We start from the raw sequence: 21,584 nt of genomic DNA on the forward strand, positions 1-21,584 counted from the left end.
CTCCTCTCCGTCTGTCACTCTCTTCTGTTTGCTGCATTTATTTTTAATAGCATAAGACACTCGAGCTCAATCTCTATCTAGGCAAACCAGGCATCTGAGGAATGGTTTATTTTTCTCTCCCCCTGCTACAATAGTGTTTATGTAGATATAGATTTGATGGGGAAAATCTAGTAAATATGAATTTGTTACGCAGCTCACATTCACAGATCTACTCTACAGTAAAATGTATCTGCTAAGAAAACAATGGCCAGAAGTACAGCAAAAATAATGGATATTTGAATGCAGATAAAAATCTTTTGTGATCAATGTTCCAACGGTATAAGGTGACAGTTTTAGGCGATCTGATGACTCCTACTCGATGGTGGTTTGGTTAGTGGTGATTGTCTGGTTGGAAACGACAAATCCGGTCTTTTTCCAGTCACTGAACACATCATACCTAATCAATATAAGGGTACACTGACAGCAACACTCTTCAGGGTAGAGGTTGTTACTGAGTGAAGATTATGCAGTTTGCCATTTTTGGATTTTTTTAAAACTTATTTGAAGTTTCTGGACAAGGGAATATGTATGCACAAACGCAATAAAAAGGTGAGCAAAACACATATCTTTCATTTAATCATCAGATTAGACTAGGGAGGCTCAGGCTGATGATCACTTTTAATGCAACAGCACAAAGATTAGAACATTATTACAAGAAGGACCCCAGAACTTTATGAACTTGGTCACATTGTGAATAAGCAATATTTTCCAGAATCAAGAAATCATGTCTGAAAGCTAAGTGGGCGGGGTAGCAGTCTTCCATCTCAGGAATATGGCCTGTGAATAGATATTCCGATTATGTGCATTTAAATCCCACAGCATGCAAGGACACACCGACAACACAAGCTCCATGTGAAGCCCTGTACCCTGTTAGAACGCTTCATTGTGAGAAACCTAGCTGGTCGGTGGTCGTTCTGGAGCGACGCTGACTAATCAACAGGAGGTTCTAGCAACTGTCCAGCAGCAGTTTGCAGCTGGGATACTCCTGTTGAGAGATCAATGATCTACTTAAGGTCAGACTTCAGATTAAAAACTCTTAAGGATCTACCTTTCCAAATTACTTGCTTTTCATCACAGCACCTTGTCACATATAGTCTCCAAGATTTTATAGAGACGTAACGATTGCGTCCCCATGAAATCTTGCTCTGAGCAGGGTCGCGCATAAATGATTGCATGTTGCTAAGACTAGCACTGTTGGTGTTATTGACGTTCTTGACTTGCCTTTGGTATAGATGGCTGTTTATGCAGAAACTGATCTGTGTGGCTTTGTGTCCGTCACATGGCTTTCTACCATAGCTCCAGCTCGCTTTCGTCTTGTGAGATCATGTCTTCAGGGGCTTCCTGTTTCTGCAAAGATGCAGCCAGACTGGGATGTACTCTTGATGACCTCTTTGAGGAAATTGTCTGGCTATTCAGCTGAGTAGCAACCAAAAATATTTCCAGACACTGACCTTCGTCGTTTTGATTCTTGATGCTTTACCACCCGCAGAGCTTTCCTTAAGCTCAGCTTCACAAGCTGCTTTCCCTCCTGCTGACACACACACTTCCCTTGAAGCAGACTTTGAAGTCACAGCTAGCCAGTTACTGCATGGCTTTCTATTCTCTCTTTTTTCTTTACTTTTCATTGTGAAGAAAAAGGTCATTGCTATGTGGAATGGAGCAGTAGGCTCTTGGCATAAAGGCATTTTTCTTTTAGGCTGATGTAAAAAAAAAAAAAGTAGCCTCATAACATAACAAAAGTGAGGGAAAAAATATTTCCCGACAGTTGAGAGAGTATTAGTGTTGCATAGGGCACAATAAGAAAAAATTTAAAAGTGTACAAGCATTAATATGTGAAGGGCCAAGCTGACCAAGCTTGGCCCTTCACATATTAATCGTAAAGTCTTGACGTTGCCGCTGTTCAAACAAGCTCTGAAATTTATTCAAAGTCCACAAAATCGGATTCAGTGTGAAATCAGTGAGAATTCAGTGAGAAGAAAGCCCCTCTGTTCCCTCATTGTAAATATATCCTGTCTGGGTTTTCAAAGCAGGATAAAATATGTGTTTAATATATTTTTTTCTTCTTTTCTTCTTCTGAAAAAATTCTCTGAATTTTATTCACACAGCTTCAATCCCTTATTCACCTTGTTCAGTCTGTGCCTCTGATAACTGTTGTTTTGGTAAAACTTTGTTTTATTATTATGTTGCCTTAATTATTATTCAAGCAATGTTTTAAAATTTATAAATAATTTAATGAGGTTAATTTGGTGATCCAAAGAAGTTAAATACTGAGTAATAAATATGTTTAATTTAAAAATTTTGAGATTTATTAATAAATTAACATTTATTACTACATAAACCGACAAAAGTACTGAAAACAGGTACCGGTATGGATCCCAGGTACCAGGTATCGGTACCATATCAGTTCAAATGTGAAAGGTACTCATCCCTACGAGAAACGGTGTTACCTTCTAACCTTTTTTAGTTTTATGCATCTGTTTTTATAAAGCTGACTTTAGAATTTGGCAAACTAGTCCCAGACAGTCAAATCATTACAAAGGCAACCAAAGCAGGAGTTATAACAAAGAAAGCGAAGGCTGTAACTCTGTAGGATTTCAAGCTCCTTTTTTCGTTAAATGAGTCAAGATTTGGAAAAGTGTTCAAAACAAAAACATTTCACTCATTTTAGAGCTTTTACATCCCAGTTGAAAAAGTGGACACTAAAACATTTAAGCATACACAGCTTACACTGGTCAGCACTTCTATGCAAGGATGCCTGATATTATAAAACATTGAACTCACAATTATCTAAGCAACCATTGAGTTTGGAAACACGGTGCATCTATTTCTCTTCGAAAAACCTGAATTTCCTCGAACGTGAACTTTTTTAAAGACCATCCAGGGAATGTGCCTTCTTAGCCCTTGGCTAGAACTATGGAAAGGAAAACGGTCTCCGTTTTGTAAAAATGTGAGTCCTTTTGGCTGCTTTTTTTTTTATTCAGGGGTCACAACAGCAGGTAATTACAACTCATACACAGGCTTGGCAGAGGTTTTACGTCGGATGCCCTCCTTGACGTAAACCAGGATTTGAACCCAGGTCCCTGCTTCAAAGGTTCAGACTTAGTCTTTTACACGGCAGAGGGACAGCGTTTTGTAAATAATACATTTTATGTCTTCTCCTTGAGGAAATACACTTTAAGGAATAAATAAAGAAAACTTTACCATGGATAGTTTTTACTTGCTTTTTTGCTGACTCATTGCATCTCCACTACCCCAGTTCATAGGCACAACCTAATTTTGTTTGGAGGGAGAAACTGAACCAACAGTCCGGCAATGCTTGAGATTCTGGCCTTTTGATAATCCACAGGTATGAGACAGTGGGATCTTGAGTATTAAAATAACACATTTTAATTAGAGACCGACCAATACAATGCCGATACTGATTATTTCGACATTAGTCTAACCGATCCCTGATATGTGCTGCCGATTTTTTTTTTTTTTTTTTTTTTTTTTTTTTTTTTTTTTTTGTGGGCCGATTTTTCTTTTCTTTTTTTTTAAGCTGATATTGTTTTTTCTTTCCCCATTTACATGATAAAAATGACACAATGATGACAAATGTTACACAAGTCTCAATTTAAACAAAAACTTAACAAAACAAACAACATATTAACAATAGATAGCAAACAATGTAGAACATTTAAATGTATAACAATGATAGCAAACTTAACACTTGAATGTTTATGCAAGTTATGTTGCAGCATGAGGCTTTATAATGCAAATGACCTTCCTGAGAATATTTGTATCAATACAGCAAAAAAATAAATAAAAAGAAATGTGAACAATCTGAAACTGAGTGTGCTAATGGATCGGCGAACATATGCACATACAGCAAAAAAAAAACAACACAAGTATATACCGGTCGACCTGTAATTCTAATGGGACTACAGTATTAACATAAAGACATAAAACAAAATTGTCTGACATAATCTAATTGCTTTTGAATATAACAGTTTATCAACTAGCTTCTAGCATTAACTCTCTAAGAGTGATGGGTAAAACTCTGTGAATTTGGACAGCTGACTGTGTATGTTGGTGGAAAATCCAAGCTGGTCTCCTCTGGAAGTATGAGAAAACCTACTTTTTCTGGCATCCCATAAGAAACACTGTAAGCCATAGTAATAGTTGTAAGGAAGCATGTAGTGCTTGGTCAGTGCTGGCCCATCCCAAATAACTGATTAGGGGAAACTCCAAGGTTTGATAGTGTTGTGGCATTGCAGCAGCTTCAAAATGCTTTTTTAATGCTAAGCTACCAAAGACATTGAACAACTGTGACACTGACCAAGTGAGACTTAGTGCTCCAGATGTTTTTCAGGCTTCTCTTGTGACCGCCTGATTAAGTTGGTGTTGCGCTCTGGGAGTAATTGCGGTAAGTCAGCCGCTCTTGGGAAGTTTCACTCATCAATAAGTGAACCTTCACTAGTTGGCCTACTTCATGTTGCCATGCAGGTTGTAGTTAGGTGTTGGTCATTTTATGATTCTACGGGTCCTGCAGTAATCAGGTCGAGGGATGGCAAGTGAACTTAAGCTCAGATTTTAACAGGGAAATTACTTTTTCAAATAGGGCCAGGTTGGTGAGGATAACCCCCCCCCCCCCCCCCACCCTTAATAAATCTAATCAGCGTGTGAAAGATGCATTTTGTTTGCATTCGGGTTATATTCGTTTGATATTGAAATGCGTTTGAGGATCTGAAATACTTAAGTGTACCAGAAAAGCAAAAAATCTAAAGACATTTGGAAGGTGGGCAAATACTTTTTCACCGCACTGTGTAACTATGCCTTTGTAGAAAGGCTGTGGAAGAATGTCGTTAGCACGACTCCCTGAGGCTTTTAAATTTTAAAGCAGTTTCCTGACCCATGCTGCAAACCTTGACAAGTAGATCAGCATTCTTTTTAGCAAAACCTACAGGAATTTCTCAACTTTAAATTCGTACTGAATGTGCAGGTTGTGAGCTGTGGTAAAATTCATAAAATCAAAAGTGGAAGGACAAAACAACTACAAACTGGGCTTTATATTCTCACGCTTTCAGACTTTTCTTCTCCCCAGACCTTTTAGCAGAGTTGATTTCCCCTGACAAGACGTCGTTTTTCACACAGAGTCCTACGGTTTAAAAGCCGGAGACACATGATTGACTTCTTGGATGATTGAAGAAAAGTAACTCTGTCTGACTGACCATTAGCCTTTCACTGCCATCAATCTGTCTTTTTCTACAAGCTAACTTTATAATACTTTTTTTTCCCCTTTTTCTTTTTGGTCCGGATTTTTGTAGAGGTGCACTGAGAATCATTTTATGATTTTATGTTTGGTACCAAAAATATTTCACCCCTAACTTCATTTTGCTTTTTCATCCTCACATATTTGGATTAGTTGGGTTAGCTGCTAAAATCTGATGTGAATCTTATGCCAAATAAGAAAAATATTTCAATGCTGATTTGCTCACATCCCTCTGGATGTGAGCAAAGTAGTCCTTTCACCTGACAAATTTTAAGCATGGTTGCATTTAGAAATCAATTTGCTTTGGTTTTGTTTCCTTACCATTATTATCCCCATTAACAGGGATGACTCGTTTCCTCTGGTCTTTGTGAAACATTTAAATATACAGCAGTTTGGACATTCTTGTTGGAACCAGCATGACACTGCATTGTGTTTAGAGAATCTTGTGCTGAAGACGTTTTTAGCAGTGATGGTAGGGGCATCATGCGGAACCAGCACAGTCATGAAATCAAACCCAAACATGGCTGGAAATAAAGCACTTTGCAGCATGTATCCAGAAACTGATGAAATCTTTTCAGTGCTCCACTACAGGAAACTACACGCTGCAACAATTTGTGAGCGCCAGTGCCTTCACTCTGGTAAAGGTATAGCTTGCTTTTAGGCAACTGTAGCAGTCTCTTTTAGTTTTCTTGTGTTAGATTATTTCTAAAATCAAATTAGAGCTTACTGTGAGCAGTTCAATTTCTGTAAAATCCTCTTTATAACTAAACCGGTGCAGAGTCCTTGAAATTCAGTGGATTGCTGATTAAATAATATGATCTTCATCCAGCCTCAGAGCAAAGGCAAAATGAACCAAAAGCTCTATATAGATATAAAGGGCTGGACGATGTGGCCTATAATCAATATCACAATATATTGAGCAGTTCATCTTGAAAACGATAAATGGACGATCACACTAAGAGTCTGAGACCATAGTTTTCTACTGGAAAAAGATGGACTGCCCCTTCTGGGTCGGAGCTCAGTCCCTGCCTCTAGTGGAGGAGTAGTGATAGGGTGAGGAGCTCAAAGTGGAGCCACCACTTCTCCGCATCAAAAGGAGCCAGCTGACGTGCTTTTGCATCTGATCAGGATGCCACCTGGGCGCCCCCATTTGGCAGTTTTCCAGACACATCCCACTGGGAGGAGACTCCAGGAAGACTCAGACCTGACTGGAGGAAATCCAGATCCTGTCTGTCCTGGGAACGCCATGGGATCCCCCAGAATGAGCTGGAGGATGTCCCTGGGGTTTCCCCCTGGGGTTCCCTCCTGGGCCTGTTACCCCTGTGACCCGATCTCAGCTAGCTGAAACTCTATGGCTGTCATTCACATGCACACACGTTGGCTTACTTTAATCAGCTTAATAAGTCTCCGTCGTGGTGGTACATTTTTGTAACAGTTTGCGGCTCTTTGGATCGTTATTCACAGGGAGGGACAGAACAATGGATAAAAAGTGTAGGATGGTTACACAATATACAGTCAGGGCTAAAACCCAGCATTAATCTGTTACAGTCCTGTTGACCCAGCAGAGCTGGCCTTTACCCCAAAACAGCTTTTTAAGCTCCCTATTTGAGTACTTAAAATAATTGTAAACCTTCGAAATTTCTTTTTTGGTATGAAAATATTGTTTTAAGGACTGTTTCTTCTTGCATTTTCTGAAAAAAGTGACTTAACATCTGATCTCAGTTGAAAGCAGAAATCAGTAGCGGCCGGTCAAAGCCAACTGCTGCATCTCTGTTTTGTAACTTTCCCTTTTTTTGTCTGTTAAGACTCCAAATGTTTTCCTAGCTCCTGTTTCTGACACTTTGCACTTCTTCCTCTGAAACCTTCAGCTCTCCATCTGGGTCGGAGAACCGTGTCAGGATACAGAGTCCTCCTGATGGCAGCCCACAGGATGGCTCTCTATCCTCCTGTCAGTCCTCTGCTCTTATCATCTCCCCTTCTGTCAGCTTTAAAACCTTGATTCACCCTATCTGGGCCTTTTCTCTGTCAGCTTCTCACCTGCTCGTTGTTTGTCAGCTTGACTGTCCTGCTGCCAACCGTCTCTTCATTTTTCATGTGTCCATCCACCTTGTTGCCTCACAGCCTCTGTCTTAGCTCGCCGCCGTTTCCTCTGCCATTCTACAGCTCTTTTCACAGGTTTATTTTAACTGTACATTTATTTGGTTTTCCTATTCTCCCATTTTTACTCTTTTCATGGAACCATTCCCTTTCATTTTCAGGTTTTACTTTTCCGTGCAGGTTGCACACTTCCTTCATCCTGTGCTTAATAGATTTTGCTACAGTGATGCTGTTTGTACTCTTTTCATCGGAACAGTGTGTGCGAAAGTTGCTCTCGTGGCTTAAATGTTCAGAGTATGGCCCGCTTTTTCTTTTAGCAGCGGTGGTCTTATATAGAAGCTGGTGGAAATGCGGTGAAAGGACCTTTTATATGAAGAGAAAAATGAGTAATTCTTGTTTTTTCTGTCTCTTTGCAGGTCTTCTTTGACGTGCCCTCACTGCCTTAAGCAAAGCAACACCTTTGATCCGTTCTTATGCATCTCTCTGCCTCTTCCCCTGCGACAGACCAGGTGACGTATAATGTGCAACCCGACAGAAATCATTAGAATTAGGACGGGCCTCATCAAGGCTGTCAAACACACTCCCATGCACACGTTCTTCATCCTGATAGCTGTGTACTGTCATCCCGATGTATTTTCAGTTGTAACATAACAAATTTCTTTTCTATTTGTGTCTAACTCCTCAAATAGCTAATGGTTTATTCACATTTCATGTCAATTGGAACAATCTTCCTGGTTTAAGCATAAGTAATCATTTTAATGGAAAAAGTAGGGTAGCCTTCATCAGTCTGGACTCTACTCTGGAGGCTACGCAGTAGGGTCGAATGATTTCTGTGATGTTGAAAAGGAGGCAAGGATTGTAGAATTTAACGAACAAAAAATCTTTCCCTGCCAGACAGGGAATATAAAACCCCGTCACAGAAATTGGTGTCTGGGGGCTCCAGCCTCCTGTACCTGTCAGTACCCGCTTAGGCTCTCCTCTCCACACTGATGAAAAACAAACAGCTATCTTCATGGCAACAAGGCTAAAATAACAACAAGAAAATGGTAAAACTCAAAGCTTATCACAAAGTTTAGGGCATGACGACGTCACAACTTTTATGAAGGACAACTTCTCTGTGATGTGAAAGAATATGATATGATGTGAGGAGTCAAGGAGACCCATCAGGGAGAAGAATCAGAGTTTACCGTCAGCCAGGCACACCTGCTAACTCTGCACATTTAATTAAATGAGTTTTTTTTTAAATGTCACATTTTTTGCACATAAAATCTTTGTTAAAAAAAACACACTGGAAAATACTTTTAAATACTTTGGAAAAGAAAATGTTCTGTTGAAACGCAGTATTTTGTTTTATTTGTGAAAGTTGAAAAACACTAAATGTGGAGTTCTTTGGCTGTTGGTTTGTTGAGTAATTTTTCCGTCACTCCATAATTACACACTTTTGGTGTTTAAAAGATAAAGTTATGCAATGGGAAAAGTGGAAATCAGCAAAACAAAACGAAAAAAGTGAAAACTAGGACGAAATTAACTGAATCTCTAAAATAATCAAATCAATTTATAATAGGACTGATATGGTGGCATGTGGGCTGAATTGCAACAGATGACACAAAAACTTGGAATATCATAGAATTTGGTATCTCAGTCCTGACCGCAGCAAAACTCTGCAAGTAGAAAATGTTCTGATCCGAGTTATCACCTAGAGACTCTGATCCCATAGATAAAACAAGCTAGAGTTAGCCCGCTGTTTCTGTTAATTCCTCCCTCTGTAGAGATCCCCATCCTCCTCTCCAGCCCCATTTCCTGTCAGCCTACTGTTAAATGACACACACAAAAAAGAGAGAGAGAGATGGAGAAAATACTATCTAAATATTCTCAGGATTAAAAATCTTTGTATGAGATATGCTAACTAATAAAATAAAATAAATAAAAATATATAGTGCATGCCCCAGCAAGTAAACAGATCTGGCCGAGGCTCCACCTCCAGCAGCTGGTCATAGTCATAATAAAGTGGTTGGCAAAAGTCCCGGACCAATGTCTGTGTGTGTTGTTTCCATTTTTAACTGCAGTGGAAGTTTAACGTCAGCATGTTGCTGCTGGAAAACATGGAGATCTGTTTAACCAGAGCATGAAGGGATTTCTAATCTAACGATAAAGATACAAGCATAGGGAGTCAGAGGCGGCATACATAAACAACCCATCTGATCATCACTACTATCTTCTGAGTGAGGCGGTAGAGCTTAAAGCTCACCGGATAAACTCCTCTTACAGACAACAGGTTTTCTTTATCATTTTCAAAGTCTGTATAAGAAGGAGGTGAATGACAGACGTCAAATGTCATAGGCTTGTATCTGTTGGGGCAAAAATTGCTGTTTGGATCCCCAACTCCCCTTTTTTTAAATTCCCGTTTCCAATAGGTTGTATATACAAATATGCATTTAAAGGTTACTTGGTATGAGTTTGATATTTGATTCAAATCAATCGATATACTGAATAAACTCAGCCGTTCATTAGTCGCAGTAAAATCACATTAGCATTGTGCGATTCTGCATTCGTTTATAGTTTTTCCACTATCTATCCCATTAATGCCCACATTTACCTTCTGTTATAGTAGCGAGTCAAACCCCCACAATGACCACGTGGATACTTTAAAGGTGGATACGTAATTTAAATATGGAATAACTTTATAACGTCAGCCCTCGATATTTACCTTTACATCAGCCCTCTCTTTTTAGTCCATGTGCCCAGTCACACAATAAACAACTAAATAACCAATGAATAAATGCATGAAAACAACGTCACATGAATTCCTCCCAATTCACATTCATTTGACTGCAGCAACTCCTACAGGAATCTTCCTATCTGCAAGCATGCAGCTGCCAAAGCTCTGCATCCTCTCTGCATGGCTTCCTCTGACTCGACTCCAAGCTTGGTTCTGCTGCTGCAGTTCTCTGACAGTGTGCGCTTGGTCACTTTAATTTATTCCAGCACAAGGGGGGATTCTTTCTGGGCCAGTTTGGACGTTACTGGCAACAAGCTGATCAGAGGCGCACACGACACTGTCCTGCTGCAGCAGTAACACAGCTGAATGTCTGAAAAGTCTGAAGTCCCCTGAGAGGATCTAGAGCCGGGCGACCAGCATGGCACAAGGCTGGGTGCTGCAGATAGTGCCAGCGTGGTAGAGAATGCAAGGAGGAAAAACAGAAGCTATGGCTAGTTCAAATCTGTCAAACCATTTAGAAATTGCTGTGATCATATAGAATAATAGTTTCACTGCTACTTGTTTTAAATATTAGAAATTCTACATATTAAGGTTTACTAGATTGGGATGTTTTTGGTATTTTTTATCGATCGACTCTTTAAGGTGAATTTAAAACAGAGCAAAAAGTATTATGTTGTGTATATTTTAGATGCCCAGTCCCGAGCCCAGGATTGTTGATTAATATAGATTCATATTTTGTGATCGGTTATTTATCTAAGTCCAAGTCAGATCAAATCTTGGCTTTTATGCAATTTGATTGGTCAGATCACAAACTGTGCACTACCTTGGCCACTGGCAAGGCACCAACTGCAAGCCACTGGGAAGAGTGAACAAAGTGCAGTGTTTCATTATGCCTACCCGCTCCACCATAACATGACAATGAGTCAAAATGAAAAAGAAGGCTAAAAAACAAAGATTATTTGCGCACACATTCACGGCCAATGCACAACTACGCGTACAGGCAGGGATGGACTGGCAGTCCAGGCTGTCTGCCTGCTTCCTCATTGCTTGAACAGGGCAACAAAAAAGGGACGCAGCTCATTTCAGAGCTCTTTGCCACAGTCACGCCTGAATTTCCCCAATGTGGGAAAAAGTATATAGTAAAAGTATTTCTATTCTATTCTCTTGAGTCTTCTAATTTATGGTATTTAAAAAAGAAAAGCAAATGTATTCCTACTGCTGCAAAAATGTTTACTTTATAAAGAAACATTCATATTAATTTATATTTTGACTCATGCATATCTGCATCAATCTGGACTAAACCGGTAGGTAAAAGTCTAAACAGTTTGTGTCCTGGATGTGTGGGACCTGCACAGAGGTTTTCAGGCCTTTTCCTCAACCCTAGACCTGCACAAGCAAGCAACGTCCATCATGTAGAGAGGTCTGTAGTAATTAACTTCTCTGCAGACCTAATTAATTGTTGTAGCTTAGACCCGTCCTGTTTTGTTAATGAGCCAAAACACACAGTGATGGACTAACACAAAGCAGACCGAACGATGGTGGTGTAGAAGATGACCAGCAGCTCCTATGGAGGGCTGTGCTTCAGCTGCAGGAAGTACCGTCCTGTTGGCCCTTCTTCTGAAGAGTGTCTGTGTGAGGACCATCTCAGGTCCCCAGAAAGGCTGATTCCTAAGAGCCAGAAGTGATCCACAGTGGACACTGTGTTGTGGTGTTCTCCATAAGTCTATTATCATCTCCCCTTTTTTGAGCAAGTGCCAGGTGGTTCTGACCACCCTGGAGGACCAGCACGTCCCGTCTGTATGCAGACTTTATCATTGTCCTAAAGACGGTGACGTCATCTGCAAACTTCAGCAGTTTCACATATGGGTCGGCTGAGGTGAAGTCAATTGTGAACCGAGACGCGTGGGGAGAGAACACATGCCAGTGAGGCATGGCCCTGTGCTGATGGTTCCTGTGTGGGAGAAGGTGCCCCCCCAGCCTCAGCCGCTGCTGCCGGTCAGTCAGAACGCTGGTGATCCACTGACGGAGGCCGGCACTGGGGGAGTTCCTGGTGGAGAATGACTGGGTTGATGGTGTTGAAGGCTGAGCCGAAATCCACAAACAGGATCCTGGCGTATGCTGCTGAGTGGTGCAAGATGAAGTGCAGCCCCAAGTTGACTGTATCATCTGTTGACCTGTTTGATCGGTAAGCAAATCCAGGTTTTACAGCGGGGGGCTTGTGCTGTCCTTCAGAAGCTTCAATGGCCAGTCTTTTGATGGATTTCATGACCAAAAACATCAGGACGACAGACCTGTAGTCATTTAATCCTGTAACAATGCGTGGCTTGAGGATCGGGATGATGGTGGAGGATTAGAGCAGGAAGGAACCTCCCACAGCTTCAGAGATATGTTGAAGATCTGAGTGAACATGGGGGCCAGCTGGTCAGCTCAGGTTCTGTTTGAAAAAGCAGAATGAGAAAATGATCCGTGTTGTATGACTGGAAATATTTCCACCAATATGAACTCTTGTCACCATTGGAAGGAAGCTAAACCACAATAACACTGTAGTGACTCTGTAACTTTTTAAAACCTGGGTGTATATCTTGACACTGGTAACCAGCCCATAATTGCAAATTCATCTCCATAAATCTGGATGTCGTTAAAAAGTGACTTTGTTCCAGTAATTCACTTTAAAGAGCTATGCATGACCTACGGAGTCATGGGAAAGACGGTCATTGATCTTCTCCATAAGGAGAGGGAGCCACAAACGTAATTACCAAAGAAGCTGGGTGTTCAGATTGCTGCTCCAGTCATTTTCATGGAAGGTTTGGTGGAAGGAAAAAGTGGGGCACAAGGGTGCACCAGCATAAAGTAATTCATGCAAAAAGAGTCCAATCAAGTGTTCATTTTAAATATTGAGCAGTATAAGGATAGATTTGCTCATTTATTTCTATCCTAATTTATTTAGAGTATTACTACCATATATTTATGAATGTAGGTTTGCTCAAGCAATCATTTTCTCAGATTTTAAGCCACAATGTCTGTAATTAATGAATAATTTTGTCTTGTCAGCAAGTTTTGATAGCCTTATACACTCACAAGATTGACACTTATCTATGTTGGGCATTTATTTCCTCAGGCAAAGTGTTGGACAGTCTGGGTTAAAGAAAGTAACGCTACAAAATACCACCCTCAGTGCAGAACTATATCCCTTCTACTATTTAACATTTAACAGCCCAGATACATCCGAGCTTGTTTAATCTGTGGTATGCTTCCTGAAGCTGCTATTTAATTAGATTCTGCTGCAAACACGCCGTGTATTTTTTTTTTTGTATTGGTTGAAATAGGATTTACCTCTGAGCCAGCAGAGTAAGAGCATCTAAAGAGTCTCATTTGTAAGATGACATCTCTAGTTACTGTTCCGCCCATGTGCCTCAGATTGAAGTTACACATCCAAACCAAAACAGCGGCTCAGATCCCCCCCTCAGGCTGTTTGCCCTGTCAGCCCTGTGACTGCTAACATGGTGCTCACCTGAATAATGCATGATGGGAAACGGGAAGTGGCTGTTTCAGCGATTACAAATCTTTATCTGAGATGAAATGGCATAATAACCTTAGCTACTTTCCTCTGTACTTAGTATTATTCTCTATGCTTCCTGTTTTTTTTCCTTTTTATTCTCCTCCCTGCTTTCTGTCCTTTTTATGTGCTGGTTAGATCTTCTCCACTTCAGTCACATCCTTGAAGGTGCCAGTGATTGCTGTAAGAATGGCATGTCTCTACATACACAAGCTGCATTGAGGACAATAACTCTTTTAATGATTATGTTGCACATGTCTAGTCAAGTTATAGTAATGTGAAATTCTTAGCTCAAGAAGAGGCTGTCCTCTCTTTTTTGCCCGACAACTATGCGTTGCAAAATATTGATAACCCTAAAAAAAAAAAAAAAAATCAGTTTTATCATGTTGCAACACAGACCTTAATGTAAGCAACAACAAAAAATAACCTTCAATGAGGGAGACGGGGAATTGTTGAGGAATTTTCAGAAGTGAAGATTAGAGGCAGCAAGGATGTGTACAGGAAGACGTTGGAGAAAGGGACCCAGCAGGAACAACTTCAGAAAAGTGTGGTCAGGGATCAAGAATATCACAGTGTTCAAGCAGAAGGAGGACCAGACAGATGGAAGTCAGGACAGAGCCGGAGAACTGAACACTAGGTTGAGTTCAGGAATGAGCTCAGCATACTCCACTTCTGCCCACAGCTAAAACCACTGCTTTTCTGTCACACCTCAAATCTTCTATCTTATACCTTGGCCATGAATCCGTCTCTCTCTACATCTTTGTCAACTAAATCAGGGAAGTTGATGCTTTGCCTCCTCCTCCTGCCTGTCTGTCTATAGAAGTCAGATGAAGGTGCAGCTGGAGACACTGAATCAGGACAAGGCTGCAAGTCCAGAAGATTATTTCACCCGTAAACCCCTGAAGGCCTGTGCCAAGCAGCTGTATGCGATTCTACAGCATCTCTTCAACCTTAGCCTGACCCAGGAGACGGTTCCACTGTTGTGGACGACCTCCTCCATTGTTCTGGTACCAAACAAAAGTCAACACTCAGTCACTATAGACCTGTTGCCCTGACATCCCACATCATAAAAGTCCTAGAGAGACTCCTGTTCTCCCCACCTGATTAAGGAAAGAAGCAACTATCAGGACCCCTTGTAGTTCGCTTGTTGCCGTGGAGGATAACCAAACTAATGATTCTCACTGTGAGGATCATCTTCTTTAATGTCTCCTGTGTATTTAACACAATTCAGCCTGATTTGCTTGATTCAAAATTCCAGAAAACTCTGGTGGAGGCTTCAACAATCACCTGGATCAGAGAATGAAACATAGCACCCTCTGTGAGACTGAAGTGTTGTGTGTCTAACCAGGTAGTCAGCAGCATAGGAGCACCACAGGGGACCGTACTCTCACCATTCCTTTTCACTGTTTACACCTCAGACTTCCAATAAAAGACAGACTTCTGTCGTCTGCAGATTTCTGCATCAGAGATGGACCCAACAACTGCAGGTGGACCGCTTTGTGGCATGGTGTGGAAACAATCATCTCATCCTGAATGAGAATTAAAAAAAGGAAGATGATTGTAGATTTTGGGGGGAACAGGAAATTTTATGCAACGCTAGTACCATCCTGGGAGAAGAAGCGGAGGTGGTGGACAAGTATAAAAACCTCGGTGTTCATCTGGATAATGCAACTGTGAAGCCATCTACAAGAAGGGCCAAAGCAGACTGTACTTCCTGAGGAAAATTATGTCCTTCTGGGTTTACAGCAAGATGATCTTGGACTAGAAAAATGTGGCGAGAAATAAAAATGGCGGGTTAGGGAAATTGGTTAGCTGTAGGTCCTTGACCTTGTGACGTAATTGTTTAAAAAACATAATGAATGGAGAATGGAGAAAAGTGAACAGATCAAAAAACCACGACCCAAGCAGAATATTAAGATGTCTATGCAGCACCTGGAGAGACTGAATTCAAAATTTCTTCTCTCCTGGACTCTAAATACATAAAATGCATTTAAGGGCTAAAACATGGATTTTGCACATGTCCTCTGAAAGTCATGTAATTGTAGATTTGGCTCTTGGTGAACCTCTATCTGATCTCCACTTCAGCAATGACAGGTTTTATGCTAAAGAAAAAATAAACCATCTAAAAACACTGTTGCCACCTACATGTTACTCATTGTGAATATTCTGCTCAGGTTTTGGTTTTTCTCCGCTGCATGGCATTATGAAAGAATGTCAACAAGTTACATTTTAGTGACCAGAATGTGTACTTTCAGATTTCTGCTGTGTCCCCTAAATGGCTTGAGGCCGACTACTTCTTTCAACAATCAGCTTTGGGGAGTGGAAATTCCATAGATGTCTTCTTGTTGACAGATTCTGTCACCTGAACTGTGGATCTCTCCCTCTGTAATGGGACACTGGCTCTGCGCCTGACTGTACACATTTCTATTCAGATTATTTGAACAGTGTGCTCTAAAATATTTGAAGCTTGCAATATTGCTTCATAACCTAATCCTACTTTATATTTCTCCACAACTTCCTCCCCCACCTCTCCGCTGTTTTCCGTTTTCTACGTTTGTCCAGTAAAGTCCTCTGAGGCCAAAAATGGAATGGCTGGATTTAGATTGGGATTAAATTATCTACTATTTAAAAATGAGGAGACTTTAGACAGGAACTGGTTGTGCTGGATTTTATTTTACAAGTTTCTGAGTAAGTAGAGATGATGACAGAATCATTCTGCGAACCATATGCATAATTGTCTTTGCCTTTAAAAATTCTGCACTACTTTGGGTCAGTCGATCACATAAAATCCCAGTAAAATGCACGGAAGTTTGAAGCTGTAATGAATCATTATTTTAGAAAATAGTCCTTAGGGTAGGAATAGTTTCATAAAACATTACAAAAGCAACATAAATTGATAGAACCATCTTACAAAATGAATTTATTTGTTAAGGAGCGGGACTCAGCTGAGCCTAAACACGTGATGAGCAAACATGATTTTTGCTGCTGCTGCCGTTCCTGGATCCAGCAGACAGACGCATTAATCTCTGTTTGGCTTTGTGACAGGTCATAGTTGCTGTGGAAGTGCATTTCTAGGCAATACATCTGGAATACCTGCATCTGTGCCTGCATACGAATATGTTACATGCTCAGTATGACAGGCCTGGGAATGAAGGTTTAGCAATTCAAACAACTGGAAGAGCTGAACAGTTTGCCCTGCCTCCTCATTTATCTTACTCAGCCCCATACCTTCACCTTACAATCACAGGCACACACACACACACACACACACACACACACACACACACACACACACACACACACACACACACAGACTTACTATCTCTCTAATCGGTTTGTGCTCCCCATCCGCTCCGCAGGCCGATATGTGTGACGCTGGTGTTCAGCACAAAGGGTCAGAGGTACCTGCGGGTTGGGCTCGCTGTACCTCTGTTCGGTCCTGTATCCTCCTTGAGAGCCATGGTAGCGGCAGAGGGCAACATCTCCCCCGATCAGGTACACACACACACACACTGTTGTCTCTCACCTGGGTGCATTTCATCAGCACGGAGAAGGCCTAGAGAAAAGGTTCCTCAGGTGGACCTATTCGTCAACTCCTGACCTGTGTTACTCCAGATGATGAATGGCGTTAGGGTTGGGAGATATTTGTTAAGTGAGCCAAAAGATAGGGACGGTTGCAAAATTACCCCTGTAGTAAAAAAAAAAAAAGGTTTTTAGTCTTTGGTTTGTGCAGGTATAGACAAAACTTATTTAGAAAAACAATATTTATGTCACTTTACAGACTAAGAGCTTTCTACTTTATTTACAATGAGAGTTCAGACAACAGGAGAGTTCAAGTACAGGGCAAAATTATTTTTTTTATCTGTCTATGCAGCCGTTCATTTATCCACCTATACACTAAGTATTAAATGTTTGTATACGGGTACTTCTAAAAAGATTAGAATATTGTGTAAAAGTGCAATATTTTTACCGGTCATCTCAGAAAAACAAATATTTCAATATATTTGATGAATATGGCTTACAGCTCAAGAAACCCCAAATCCAGTGTCTTTGAATATTACAATATCATATTAGACCAATTAGTAAATGATGTTTTAAGCACAAATGTCAGGCTTCTGAAAAATCTGTCCATTTCTTTGCACTGACTACTTGATTTGGGCTCCTCTTGCATGAATTACTGCATCGGTGTGCTGTGGCAGGTGTTCTGGAAGCCCAGATTGCTTTGATAGTGGCCTTCAGGTCCTCTGCCTTCTTGGGTCTGGTGTCTCTCATCTTCCTCTTGACAACAACCCACAGATTTTCTATGGGGTTCAGATCAGGGGAGTTTGTTGGCTAGTCCAGAACAGGACCACCATGATCACTAAAGCAGCTTTTGGTACCATTGGCAGTGTGGGCAGGGGTCAAGTCCTGCTGGAAAATAAAACCAGAATCTCCATACAGCTTCTCAGCAGAGGGAAGCATGAAGTGCTCTGGAATCGGCTGCATTGACTGTGGACTTCTTAAAACACTCCAGAACCAGCAGATGACATGACACCACAAACCATCACTGACCTCCTCCTGACCCTGGGATCTTGATTTCCAAATGAAATTCAGAATTTACATTTATCTGAAAACAGGACTTTTGACCATCAAGCAACAGTCCAGTTTATTTTTTTCATTAGCCAAGGTGAGACGCTTCTGAGGTCGTCTCTGGTTCAGGGCTGTCTCTGGGCACAGGGCTTTACATGTCAACATGTGAAGAAATGATTCTGCAAATAAAAACGTAAAATAGATCTTTACAGTTTACAGTGACTTCAAGGCAGACCAAAGCATTTCCGTACATGTCAACATGTGAAGCCCATGTTTAGTATTAGTCTGTGTTTGGGTGGTTCTTGATGCACCGACTCCGTCCTCTCCTTGTGAAACTCTGTGGATTTTGCTTACCAATCCTTTCCCTATTGCCGGGGCACCTTTTCCTACAACACTTCTTCCTTCCACTCAATTTTCTGGTAATATTCTTGGATACAGAACTCTGCAAATGGCCTTTTGTGACTTCCCGTCCTTATGAAAGGTGTGTCAGTGACCGTCTTCTGGACATCTGTCCAGTCAGCGGTTTTCCCCATGACGGTGTCGCCTAATGAAACAGAGTGAGAGGCTGTTTAAAGACTCAGGAAACCTTTGCAGGTGTTTTGAGTTGATTAGCTGTCTAGGGTGTAAAACCATGAGTTTCAAATAATAAACTTTTTTGCAGCATTGTAATTTTCTGAGACACTGAATTTTGGGTTTTCATTATCTGTAGACACAATCATCCCAATTACAAGAAACATCACTCAATGTTTTATGTTTCCTTATAATATATGAGTTTCACTTTCTGAGATGACTGGCAGAACGTGTTGCACTTTTAAGCAATATTCTGATTTTGAGATGTACCTGTTTATACTTTAAAAACAGGCTTATAAGTAATGACTACTCTGGAAACTCAAGTCTTAAATATGCTTGGAGTTGGGACCTGAAAGATATGCCACGTGAATATAGGAGCCCTTGAAAAGTTGTTAGATAATTAAATTCTCTTAATGCAGTATCATTATTTTACATTGAAAGCTTTAGCAAAACCCAAACCTGAATTTGATAACATCTATTCTGTGGGGATGATAGTTATAATAAAGCCTCCATTGCCATTCTTACTAAAATTCATAGAAATGGCTGCATAATAAATACACCCTGTGACTAATGCTATACTTTGAAATTGATTAGTCCTTCAACAATGGGGTAAACATGAGGTGACACAGAGGACAATCTCTCTATAATATGGGAAAGAAGACAACATTCAAGTTAAAGCAGCTGTGCTGATCTTCATATTTTCCTGCTCAGGTCTATATCTGTAGGCAGAACAGTTATTAAAAAACTTTATACAACTGGAACCACAGGACCATAACCTACGATTTCTTGCCACCTTCCTAAGCAGAGAGGTTCTCAGTCAGGCGACACATCAGTGGGAAGAGTAGCTGGACTGCTATTCGGAGGTCTTCAAGCTTCATTGGGCATTTAACCCCAAGTTGCCCACCAATCTACGCATCAGTGTGTGAATGTGTCTGTGACTGTGAGTGCGATTGGTTGAATGTGGCTCTAGGGTTGGGTGAATATGACTAGAAAGGCGTTGTATAAAATCAGTCCTTTTGAAATGGGAAGCGAGTAAAAAGGGAAACTAGACCGTCCCAGAAGAGGGCATACATGCAGATTAAGAGACAGCAAATGCCACGGCAGAACGTTTGAACTAAAGCTAAAAGTCTTCATAATGCACGCATAAGAAAAATAAATAACTTTGCGTAGATGTATTGCCACACCGATTGAAAAACATTTGACGTCCGTGATGCCTTCCTTTCGGCGGCCCAGGTCATCCTGTCAGAACTTTACTCCACCGGTTTCCAGCGGTCCTTCGCAGACGACGACGACCTGACCGCCATCGCCGATAGCGACGTCATCTACGCCTTCCAGGCTCCACCTAGCGGCAGCCGTGGGGGCACTGCTCCACACTCAGGTAACCCTGCCAACAAGCTGCTCTTTAGAAGCTCCTTGCTCGTGCGTTCATTTAGCACTTTATTTTTTGTCTCCCTATCATTTCAAATTGTACTTGGGATTAACTTTCAGTCTCACTTAATGATCATTACATCTGTACCAGTGTTTTACTCTTATCGAGCCCATTTCAGTGATTACTCCGTTTTCTAAACACACACACAGTTTACTTTGGAGATGAAAGTGCTCTCATTCTGTTTGGTCATGCACTACTGCACCCTAACAGATTAAATTCAAATTAATGTCTCAATGGCGGCTTCGTTCAAAGTATAAAGGTTTGCTGGAGTAACGTCTCCCATGAAAGCCTCTGCTGATTGAATTTATGTAGCTTAAGGTGGAATGTCAGAAGGTTTAGCATCACTTTGGGTTTTATTTTACTGTCTAGAACTGTATTCCCTAAAGCTTTGAGAAAATCTTGAGGCATCTGAATAGTAACCTTTACAACATTCCTCCAGAAGAGCAACAAACAGAGGATCTAGTAGGAAAAAGACAGGGATGTTATGAGCAGTGGCGGTCCTAGCATGAATGACACCGTGGGCCAGATCCTCCTTTTGGGTCTCCTCTTCTTCCTCCTTCCCCACTCACTGCAAAACATACAACCCCTCCTCCTATAACACCCATCCTGCACAAACCAGAAGCTTTTTATTGCATAGCTTTTCACATAGATTAAAAATGAAAAATGTTTATGGCCAGTGTTAAAGTGGACAGTCAAATGAGCTGAGATAAGCAGTTGAAAACTTGCTGAGGGTGAAACTGAGACCTGAGATCTTTTTTATTGAGTGCTGTAGCAGCCCCTAAATCCCTGGAGCCACATGTTCTGCATTAAAATAACTACCACTGGTTATAAGTGTGAGTTTCTTTTGTTAGAGAGCTGTCTGAAATAATTTAAACAGAGTCAAATGTAAGCATTTCAAGTGAAAAGAAAAGGTTTTAAAGTTTGTCCTTCTGATGTGCAAGGTCCTCTGCTTTTAAGTACACAATGAATGCACAGGGTTTCTGAGTTAACATTATAGTTTCCCAGATTTATGTGTGTTGGTTGCATTATTTTTTGTTGTATTTTTTTAACCATTAGAGTTTTGTGTCCGATTTCCAAGCTGCTGTTCTTGTACATCTCTGCCCTTCTGATACCCAATTTAGCTGAGATCTGACTGCTCTTTAAGAAACCCGAATTAAAATCATTAAAAATACTATTTTCCTGTCCCTCCTGCTGTACGCAGTCATGGATTATTTCTATTAGAAGCAGACGTGACATGTAAGAGAAGAGTTATTGTAAAACAGCGTTAAACTAGTACTTTAAAATAGACAACGTGATTCAAAAACGTCTGTAGTGATTTATTAGCGATTAGTGCAGTTAGCATTACCGTCTTTAA

At 40.8% G+C, this 21,584-nt stretch overlaps 1 protein-coding gene across 1 annotated transcript in view; it reads left to right on the plus strand.

Annotated features, from left to right (window-relative positions):
* Nucleotides 1–21,584, plus strand: part of usp43a (ubiquitin specific peptidase 43a) — a 196,018-nt gene that overhangs the window by 63,276 nt on the left and 111,158 nt on the right. Inside the window, exons 4-6 of the mRNA XM_012873168.3 lie at nucleotides 7,804–7,896; nucleotides 17,022–17,157; nucleotides 20,035–20,179. Coding sequence (XP_012728622.2) covers nucleotides 7,804–7,896; nucleotides 17,022–17,157; nucleotides 20,035–20,179 — 374 coding nt within the window. The remainder of the gene's footprint in view (nucleotides 1–7,803; nucleotides 7,897–17,021; nucleotides 17,158–20,034; nucleotides 20,180–21,584) is intronic.

Source organism: Fundulus heteroclitus, chromosome 5 (genome assembly GCF_011125445.2).
Source record: "Fundulus heteroclitus isolate FHET01 chromosome 5, MU-UCD_Fhet_4.1, whole genome shotgun sequence".
Taxonomy (NCBI): domain Eukaryota; kingdom Metazoa; phylum Chordata; class Actinopteri; order Cyprinodontiformes; family Fundulidae; genus Fundulus; species Fundulus heteroclitus.